The sequence below is a fragment of the Pempheris klunzingeri genome, chromosome 22, assembly GCF_042242105.1.
Source record: "Pempheris klunzingeri isolate RE-2024b chromosome 22, fPemKlu1.hap1, whole genome shotgun sequence".
In the NCBI taxonomy this organism is placed as follows: Eukaryota; Metazoa; Chordata; class Actinopteri; order Acropomatiformes; family Pempheridae; genus Pempheris; species Pempheris klunzingeri.
In genome coordinates, this window is record NC_092033.1 from 11,366,103 (window position 1) to 11,376,393 (window position 10,291).

General features: G+C 39.9%; 2 protein-coding genes across 2 annotated transcripts; both read right to left on the bottom strand.

Annotated features, from left to right (window-relative positions):
* Positions 1–242: 242 nt before the first annotated feature.
* Positions 243–7,183, bottom strand: LOC139221864 (ubl carboxyl-terminal hydrolase 18-like). The gene is made up of 10 exons (XM_070853813.1): positions 6,981–7,183; positions 5,733–5,829; positions 4,477–4,619; positions 4,309–4,388; positions 4,090–4,224; positions 3,720–3,815; positions 3,491–3,652; positions 3,281–3,412; positions 2,993–3,036; positions 243–2,124 (listed from the first exon to the last, which is right to left on the bottom strand). Exons 1-10 carry the CDS (start codon positions 7,033–7,035, stop codon positions 2,052–2,054), a joined length of 1,017 nt encoding a protein of 338 aa, XP_070709914.1. The 5' UTR covers positions 7,036–7,183; the 3' UTR covers positions 243–2,051.
* A 208-nt stretch (positions 7,184–7,391) lies between these two features.
* On the bottom strand, positions 7,392–10,267 carry pex26 (peroxisomal biogenesis factor 26). The gene is made up of 5 exons (XM_070853977.1): positions 9,890–10,267; positions 9,659–9,799; positions 8,527–8,852; positions 8,285–8,425; positions 7,392–8,176 (listed from the first exon to the last, which is right to left on the bottom strand). The coding sequence occupies exons 1-5, from the start codon at positions 10,093–10,095 to the stop codon at positions 8,064–8,066; spliced, it is 927 nt and encodes a 308-aa protein (XP_070710078.1). The 5' UTR covers positions 10,096–10,267; the 3' UTR covers positions 7,392–8,063.
* Positions 10,268–10,291: the final 24 nt, after the last annotated feature.

Sequence of the window (10,291 nt, forward strand, 5' to 3'; positions counted from 1 at the left end):
TACTTGACAATAGATAATAGTTTGCAGACTTACATAATCAACAAATAAAATAGGAAGTGTTTTATAGATTAAACTACTTAACGGTAGATAAAATTGTAGTAGATAAAATTAGCTCCAGCTGCAACATTAAAATGCTGCTTACACATTAATACATTAATGATAATAGCCTAGCAATGGTGGAAGAAGCATTTACTTGAGTAAAACTAGAAATACCACAATGTAGAAATACTCCGTTATTAGTAGTGGTTAATTCAAAAACACACTCAGGTGAAAGTACATAAGTCAGCAAAATACCTTAAAGTATCGAAAGTAAAAGTACTCAGCATGCAGGATGGCCTCTTTCTCACCTATAAACTGTTGGTCATATGATCATATAACACTTCTGGACTGTATTTAATGCAGGAATGCAGGACTTTTACTTGTGACATAGTGTCTTCATACCGTTTATTTACACCTGCAACAGATTTTCTGTCCACTTGGTGGCAGCAGAAAAAAAGCAGGAACACAACAATGACATATTATCACCACAGTCGGTTTTATACACACACAGACACAAAGAGACATTATCGTTACTTTGGAGTCGTGTGTCTGGACACTTAATATTCATTCACCTTTTAGCTCTATGTTTGGTCTCCACCAACTCCTGGGGGAAATATCTGTCTCCTCAATTAAATTCTCCACTTTGTTTATCAGCTAAACGAACATTATGAGAGCGGTGAGACTGATCAGAACCAATAACTTTGTGGGCAATGAAACTGGGTAACTGCAGCGTAATTCTAACTTCCTCTCTATAAACGACTCACATTATGCATTTGATCCACTGTTGATATAAAAATATTGATTACAGTTGCTTCGATTGAATGATTTGACCACCTCTTCCACCATTGGTATTACACAACAACGGATAATAACAAAGCATGATGCTGGGTGTAAATCCACCACCGCTGATCTCAGCATTTGACACATGTAATAAGTTTTTCTTATTCTGGCTCTTTGCAACGTCAGCTTCTTGAGCTGAGGTCACAAAATCATTGAGACACCCAATCATATCTATGGCACTGACTCAAATATAGACACATTATATACATATCCAGCCCTGGTCTTTGCTCCGAGTGTGGGTGGAAGATACCCCCTATAAAGAAATCTGCGACTGTGACTACATGGCAGTGAGATGACTAAGCATGAGGCCCGCTGCCTGTGGCACTGTGCAGACATGTTCCATTCTGTCAGAGCTCTGCAGCACATAGGCACCATTTCACACGGTCCCCCGACTCTTGGCGAAGCGAGTGGGAACTTTAGAGGCTCTGCTGACAGCCTATACCAAGCATTTAAGCACTGTGGGCTTAACCTTTTTTTACTTTGCATTTTCCTACAATGCATTTTCAAAAACATGCAGAACGGGCACTTTTTTGTGTGTTTTTATGTGAGTGCATACATTTTGAGCTCAAATTTGCTGGTTGGAGCATGAACAAGAGTGGAAAAACATTAAAGTGAGTTGTTCTAAGTCAGTTCTGTAATGTCATGTTAAAAGGCCTGCAGGAGGTGAGAAAACACAACACATAAAATCTGGATGAGATGCTGAAGAGAGGAGATTTTTTTGTTGTTGTTTTTGGCAGCCAACATGAAAAAAAAATGAATTCATTGTTCTTCATGGATGACTCATATATTATACAGCAGTGTCAGGAAAATGAACACTGTGTCCTTTAACAGGTATTTCCCCCCAAACAGTGAATATCTAAGCTAAGCATTCTCTTCAAAACAACCCCCCAGTATCACTGAGTGCTCACAGCGTGTGTGGTCCGACAGTGGAGAACCCTTCTCTGTTTTGAGTCTTCAACGCCACCTAATGGTGTTTGGTACAAATTACTGTGCTGACATACAATCTGAATGAGCTCTCTCATTGAATATAAAGCCGCTCAGCATGTGAAATAAAATCAAATATTACAAAAGATTATTTAAAGAAAATAAATATTTCTATTCCTGTGATTATATTCCAATGTTCACTCTATATTGCAGCGTAACCGCGGGTTAATTTATCCATATCCGTCCACTCAGCCGGTAAATTCAGGTTGTTGTCCCTCCACTTTCGAATCTCTTCTGTACATTAACATGTATGCAGTGTGTCTGTGAAAACAATAACAGTAATAGTAACATTTAATCAAACATTTTTAGACAGAAATGTTCAAAACAAAGTTACCCTTTTCAGAATTATGGCAGGATAAAATTGGGAACAAAAGGAACACATAAAGAACATTTCAGTACAACAAAAGGACTAAAAAATGAAAACATAACTACCAGGTGTTGAGAGACAAGACAACATGACAACCGAGACGGATTTCCTCTGTTTAAGAGTTCAAAGCCTACTTAAGCCCTCATGGGAAAAACACAGCCACCTTTAGTCTTTCATCTTCACTGAGGAACAGACAATAAGTCTTTGTCTAAAGATCTGAAGCTGCATGATGTCAGCGGCAGGAAGGCATTTAAGGCTTTAAATGTTATTAATAAAAATCTTAAATCTAACTCTAAAAGCAACTGGAGGCCAGTTTATGCACGCTAAAATGGGAGTCACATGTTGTTTTGTCACTTTTTGCTGAGGCTGTGGTTGCTGTATTCCATATTTTTTTAAAAGTGACAGACAGTTTTATAAATGAGGCTGAACACAGACAAATGGAGTTGTTAATGTGAGAAGAAATAAAAGCCTGGCTGGCTCTCTGTATTACGCATTAAAGGAATAGTTTGACATTTTGGGAAATACAAGTTTTAGCTGTGTTTCCAATTTGAAGATTGAAACTCATCTCATGTCTGTGAAAGTATAAAGACTAGACTAACTGGTGGAAACAGCTGGCCAGGTGTGGTGGTCAGTGGTGTCAGTCCTCTCTTGGCAAAAAAGCAAATAAGCGCTCCTATAATGTATTCTTTAAGAGGACTCCATAACCCTCATGCAATGCTATCAAAAGGGACGACACAAGATGGAGCGCACATAAAACTGTACCTGCTGTGTCCTCCATATGATGTCTGCACGTCTTTCCATGAGGCCTATGTGTTGGAATGCAAATCACAAATCAAATTATTACAAATGTGCTTAAAACTGATATATAGTAACAGAACAATCCCTGTTGAACAAGTGGGGAGTAAAACATTTATTTCCCTTTTCCCAGTGGTTTTAGGGAGCAACCCTAAGATACAATTTTAGACATTTTGGATACAAAACTCTCACAACATCTATTTTTCATACGTGTAACTTATACTATTTAAGCTTTGAAATAGTCTCATGACGTACCTGTCCTACATGGCTGTCATCTGCATAGTACCAGCACTGGTTTGCCCAGTGGCGAACGTAGGCAGTATAGTGCCCAAACATGGCATACCCAGAGTGCACTACCACTGCATGCAAAGTGTACTTGCAGTCACTCTGGAAGAAAAATTAAACTTGTAAATGACACAAAAAAAAATACAATATTTGCATAAATTATGGAAAACACAAGAGTACCTGGGCCAAGTCTGAGGACAACGCTTCTTTGAGAATCTCAGAGAAGTCAAAGGTTTCTGGAAACGTAACGGTGCAATCAAGCTTTCGTGTGAAAGCGCGGCTGCTCCTGAACCTCTTCAGGTGCAAGCACAAGATGCGAGGCAGGGAGAGCAGCTTGGAGTGCTGAGGAAGAATAATGTTTTACCATGTTGGTTTATACTTTCTGGGAAGCATTTAAACCAGACCTCACCTGTTTAGTTGGAGTCTTGGTTCCACATCGTGCACACAAGCAGCAGTTAATGTCCGTCAGCTCCTGATGGCCAAAGAAGGACGTCATGCAGCCCTCCTGAAAATGCTCATGTTAGACATACTTGTTTGTTGGAAATCAGTTTATAGAAGTAGTTTGACATTTTGGGAAAAATGTTTATTTTCTTTCTTGATGAGAGTTAGATGAGAAGATTGGGACCACTCTAATGTCTGTGTGATAGTCAGCAGCCAGGCAGCTTATCTTAGCATAAAGACTGAAAACAGGGTGACTTTCAGAAAAGCCAATGAGTGTATTTTATAAAATGTTAAAATATATCCTGAAAACAATCCACATGTGAAAAAAAAAGGAGCACCAGAGAATTGTGGTCTTCCTTTATGTGCAGCGGCAGCCTGAGCAGGTAGCTGCTCTGAGTCTGGACGGACCTGCACTCCAAACACTGCAGGTGTGTCTCCACAGAAATCTTGTATAGATTCTGGATTTCAAGCGCCTGGAAAGAGAAAACAAATGAAGGCAAACATAGACAATGCTCGTATAGGTGGAAAATAAAGAATATTAATGATTAAAGACCAACCAGAGGTTTGTCATCCATCTGCTGATACATGAAGTTCAAGATGAAGAGAAACACCTCATCAGCGTCATGCTGTATTTCAACTGCAACAACAACATTCTCGTTGTGAGGAGCTGTGCGGTCAACCTAATCGATGTGAGGCATTTATTTTTCAAGTTTGTTTGTCCTCACGTCGAATGTGGTTTCTGTCCAGACACTGGAGGAAGTCTTGATGGGGAGCAGGCTGGGGGATGTCGCTCCTCATGGCCGCGAGAACTCTCTTCAGCTGCAGGGGGACGTTACAGTGGCCTCCTCCCACTCCAGCTGCCTCCCACCTTGGGCAATTCACAAACCCTCATTAGTCCTCATTTCATAGCACGTGAGAAAAACAGCCTTGTTTCTAGATTGACACCTGCACATTTTTTTTTTAAATCTTCATGAAAGTTGTCATCAAACTTTGTGAACTATATAAATGAGGTATCTATGCAAATGATTGCACAAATCCAAAACATCTGTAAAGTCCCAGTCTGGTCCCTTGGTTAAGGTTGAGTTGTGCTTCCTCAAACCATTTCATTGTATTAGTTTTACTACATATCCACATTTTAATGTCCTGTTGGTTTTCATCTAGCTGGTCCTCTCTTTGCTTCTCAAGATTGTCGTCATTTTATTCCATTTTCATCTATAGTAGTTGTTTATTTTCACTGCTTAATGAAGGGAACATCGGCTAACCTTGCTGCTTATACTTGTGGACAAACTGGACTGTTTGTGGTGTGGAAGACTGAACCAGTTTTAGTCAGTTTATTGCATCTTTCCTTGGTTTGTTTTTTCATTGTTCAGTCTATAGGCTACAGTATTGTGAAGTGGTAGTACATAAAGCAAAGATTTTTTTTATTGCGGTTGCCTGTTTAAATAATTTGTTTAATTGTTAACTTCTCCTGGTGTGTTGTCTTTTCTCTCTCACTAAGGTGCAGGGTGAAGGGCGTCGCCCTGTTACAGATGTTCATAGTTTAAAAACCACAGCACATTGTTTCATATATCACAAAACAGATTAGTTTTGTCCAGATGTGACATTCTTGCCATATACTACAGAACCAGCTCATAACTTAAATTTTACATCATACAGAGAAAAGTCATAATGTGGATTAAGCTGGGAAATTTCCACTTAATGTTAGCAGCCCCTTCTAATTTAGTGTATTGTATAGTGCGTTTCCTTATCGCCCCCAGTTTGTCATCTCAGTGTTTTCATTGCTCGTGCTGTATTATTTTACCCAGTTTTTACCCCAGTGTTAATACTTGAATTGAAGTGTTTGTCACAGAAATTAAATGTTGGGTACATAAAACTCCTTGAATTGTCTCTTGTGTCTGACTTACCCGGTCCCCTCGCAGACATCCAGTGATTCGCGTTCATAAGTCAGGATCATAATGAATATACAACTAAATGTTCTTACTTGTCCAGTAGTTCTGCCAGTTCCCATGTGGCAGAGAAGCTCTGCAGTAAAGAGTTCACACAGCATGACAGACTGTAGTTGGCGAGGCCTCTTATTCCTGTCACAAACCATCAGAAACGTTGAAATAACTCTGATCATGATGCGCTGAATTGAGCTTGTTATCCACGGCCAGATCTACCATCAGGTGACTACCTGGGGGGCCAGCACGCCAGTGGGATATTATACAGCACTTGTATATTTTAACAAAATAAACAAATCAATCATTTTATAGAAGACAGAGCAAGAAAGACGTTTTTTGGTTTATTGGTTTAAGGCGCTATGTACAGCAGATGAATAGAAGGTTTCTTTTACGCAGATCCAAGGTCAGTGTTTTGTTTTCTCTGTCACTGCTGCACACATGAGGGATTTATGGGTTGTGAAGAGAAAAATAATTGTGTGAAATGCCGTAACAGTAGGAACTCAGTGATGAAACCACTCATTATGTGTATATAAATCATATATGTGTTGTATAAAACTGCATTGTTAAAGGTTGTGGCAGATCCCATGGACATTTTTATTCAGCCATGTGCTTATAATAGCTGGCGAACAACTGGGCCTTTGTGGGTTTAGATCTGCAGTGTAAGAAACCCAAGAGAACTTCAGCAAGTAAATAAGTGATTTCATTTTGTGAAATGCCTAAAGTCTTACATTTGTTTTAACTTTTCCTCCCTCCAGAAACCTCTCTGTGCAGGCTACAGTTAAATCACACTACTGCTTTAGTTTGTGTGTGCTGCTTAGTTTAGAGTTTGTACTTTATACATATATATGTATATACATTATAATAAAAGGTATTTACTGGTTTTTTTCCCACTTTATTTACATTGTGTAGCGGAGCAAATCTCTTACAAGCATGCAATGCAGATCAATACTGCAAGTTCTGCATTTAAAATGAGTAAAAGTATTTGCATTAAAATACAGTTAATCAGAATCAGAATCAGAATTACTTTAATAATCCCCAGGGGGAAATTGCTTTTTGTTACAAACAGCTCCAAAAGAATAAGAATAAGAATAAACCATAATCATTGATACATTAATGTGTACATCACTTTAACATTGCAGATGTTGAAACAGAGGCTAATTTGGTTACTTTATATACTGCTGGGTAGCTCAATGAAGTTTTATCCTCACCTATAATAATACATCATCACCATTTATTAGTTGTTATATTCTGCATATCTTCCCACCTCATGAAACAGGTGATCTACTTACTGGAGTCGTGGCCCCAACCAAGTCTGGAGGTAACCAAGTAGAACCGTGAAGACATCAGGTCTGACTTCAGCTCAGTCAGTGATCCACCTGAGGGTCTAGAGATCCACCGGGGGGTCTGGAGATCCACCTGAGGGTCTGGAGACAAACACGGGCTACCCGGACTGCAGGAGGGTTACCTGGATTTCACAGACGGCTCAGCCGAAAATCTCCCATCAGCCTCCGCTTCACTTTCGTTTTACATGTTTCAGTTCACTTTGCTGGAATCGAAACTCAGCGGCTGCCTTGCGCAAAAATCTGAATACGCTAAGCGACAACATCAACACAGAACAAACTTAACATAGCATTTATTTCCGCTCCATCAGACAGTCATTTACGGTAAAACACCCATTAGATCACTGTGATACAGCGGTGAGTTACTGTAGAAACACAGTGTTGTAAAATGCGCAGAAAATGTATGAAGTAACCAGTAACTAAAGCTGACAAATACCTGTGGTGAAGTAAAAAATACAATATCTGGATGTGGCTGAGTCTGAAATATAGAGAGGGGCATGAAAAGACTACAAAATACATAGTTGAGAGTTTTCCTACTTTCTTTTGATCCTTTTTCCAGAAGTATATTACACTGAGTCTGAGCTACTCTCACAAAATTAAACAACTTTAATATGTTCAGTACCTGTTCTAGTTTTCCCTGTAATCCATATGGACTAATTCTCTGAGTTTGACAATGATCACGTCTGTTTTGTTGATCCTTCATTGATTATTTCATGATATTCCATCTATAATTCTGTAATTATATTGTATGTATGAGTGTGTGCTGCCGCTGGCTTGAAAGATTTTAACCTCAGTGAGGCACTTTCCTGGTTTATAGAGTTATTATTATGAAGTGGGAGCTGGATCCTGAAGGACGTGTTAGTGAGGACCTGATGGCAAATTATGGGAAGAGCTTAGTGAAGCTTAAATCAGCAATTTTTTAAAACCAGCAGATACTGTTGGAAATGCATTTGGAGTAACAAAAGTTGTTAATGTTGTTTAATGAAACACAACCATGTCTACTTATGTAAAAAAAACCAGTTTTTCAGTCTTTCACAGTCCCTTGGTCTGAATCAAAGCTTGGTAGTACGGTGCAAACATGGTTCTCCACATCTGTTTGAGCAGCTGAAGAAGTTTGGAAATCCACATGAATGAAGACGGATGAGCTGCGGGGAAAGAACAGGAAGAAATGCATCAATTTATTTCCAATCAATCGTTGTATACTTCAACACGTCTGGTGATGAAACTGAGTAGAAAAGAACATTTAATCCGACCTGGATCCATTCGAAGAAACAGCATGTAGAGAAGAACGGCAGTCAGGAAGACCCTCCGAAGAGAGAATGAGCCGGATCTGGATAACAGCAGCTTTCTGTACAGAAACCCGAGCATGGCTTCAAGTTTATGGATTACACCTCCTGTACAAATACAAAACACAATCAGAAAAACTGAATCCATTATTTGGACTTGTGTGACTCAGTATAATGAGTGTCATAAGGGCTGAGATGAAATGTGAGACCTTGTGTTGAGACAGTATGTGCAGAGCTCTCAGAGTTTGGACTGGCTCCGGGATTTAGAGGAGGTTCTAGACTCTGTCGCTCTTTTTCTTCTACAACGTCCAGCGCCGTCTGCCTCTGGTCCTCTGTGAACACGGCGCTTCCAACCTCACCAACTATCAGCTCCACAGCCTCGTCTCTGCATCCGAGGGGCACGAGGACGTGCAGCAGGTACAGCTCGGCCACCGTCCTGAACCCAGCTGTTCTGCTGTTGGACGGGCAGCGCAGCCAAAGTCTGGCTGCCTCCTGCATCTCGGCTGGCTCTCCCACCTTCGAGTAAAGGAGTATGCTGCAAAAAAAACGACGGGGAAAATATATTCAGGATGTATTCTAGAGCTGAAAACAGGAACCTGTGACCTGTGTGATAAACAGTTGATTGTTTTAGTCTTTTTTAATTGTTAAATATTCTGATTTCAGCTCTTCAAATGTAAAGATTTGTTGCTTTTCCTGTTACATATGATACGACATTACATATCATTGGACTGTTGGATAACATAAAGAATATGAAGACAAAGTTGGGCTTTTTTTTTTTACCATAAGCAGACCTACTGTATCTATTTATTTATCTATTTTTTTTTAAAAATTATTTTCTTGTTTTTGTTTTTTTTTTCAAATATCTGCTGTACATGACTGTTGTTGGCCAGGCTATGTAGTGACAGACAGACAGACAGACAGACAGACAGACAGACAGACAGACAGACAGACAGACAGATAGATAGATAGATAGATAGATAGATAGATAGATAGATAGATAGATAGATAGATAGATAGATGTACTTTATTGATCCCAGATTGGGAAATTGTATTGTTACAGTAGCATAAATAAAATGAATACACAATGTGCAAGCTCCACAGATTCCTCACAATTAGAGCTGCAACTAATGATTGTTTTCATCATCGATTCATATTTTTCATTTTCATATTCAATTCATGACAGAAAATCAGCCAAACCTCAGACTTAAAAAGCTTGAATGAGAGAATTGAGAGAAAGGAGAAGAAAAGAGTCAGACTATTTTCATTCCACTGTCTTAACTATTGACAGTTCACTTTGTGTCAGTCACATTCTCTGCTAAATGCAGCTTCGGCTCCACTCACCACATCTGCATTATCTTAGCTGGTATTTTCTCCTGCTGCCCATACTGCTGACGGACCCAGGAGAGGACCCCACGCCACTGATTCAGCTCAGCCAGTGCTTGAATCCCTAAGATGCAGAAACCAGCCTTGAACTCTCCACATCTGCGGACACAAGAGGCACACAGCGACATGACGGCTCCATTCAGGCTGCGGGCTCCATTCACATGTGATAAGGTGGGTTCACACTTTCACCTGCTGTCCTCCTGCTCCACACTGGCCACACTCTCCAGGCCTCTGCTGCACATGTCAAAGGCTGCCTGGAAATCTCTGTGGACCATCATTTGCTCTGCAGCAGTGTCCAGCATGTTGGACACGTGTGTTAAAGAAGAAGTGAGCGGAGGGCTGCAGACTGAGCCGGAGCTGCGAGCTGGAGGAAGGCTGCTTGAACAGCTGCTCATGACTGATCTGTCACTTTTAAAAACCAATACAAGAAAAACTATAAACTATCAACAAATCTAAGAAATCCCTCTTTACTATTATCAGCTTAGCTTATACCTGAAAGCCCGATAAAATGGTCTGGGGGTTGGATTTGTACACTATCCTCTCCTCAGCAGCTTGTTTACCTTCCATAATCCCTTTAAGTTCCTGGTTTGA

Coding starts and splice junctions, on each gene's coding strand:
- LOC139221864 (XM_070853813.1), bottom strand. CDS start 7,035: ATGTCTTCACGGTTCTACTTGGTTACCTCCAGACTTGGTTGGGGCCAC. Junction 3,816..4,089: donor AGGAAGACCACAATTCTCTG/GTGCTCCTTTTT, acceptor GAGCATTTTCAG/GAGGGCTGCATGACGTCCTT. Junction 2,125..2,992: donor TCATATGGAGGACACAGCAG/GTACAGTTTTAT, acceptor TTGTTTTCACAG/ACACACTGCATACATGTTAA.
- pex26 (XM_070853977.1), bottom strand. CDS start 10,095: ATGAGCAGCTGTTCAAGCAGCCTTCCTCCAGCTCGCAGCTCCGGCTCA. Junction 9,800..9,889: donor GTGGAGCAGGAGGACAGCAG/GTGAAAGTGTGA, acceptor TTGTGTCCGCAG/ATGTGGAGAGTTCAAGGCTG. Junction 8,853..9,658: donor GCTAAGATAATGCAGATGTG/GTGAGTGGAGCC, acceptor TTTTTTTTGCAG/CATACTCCTTTACTCGAAGG.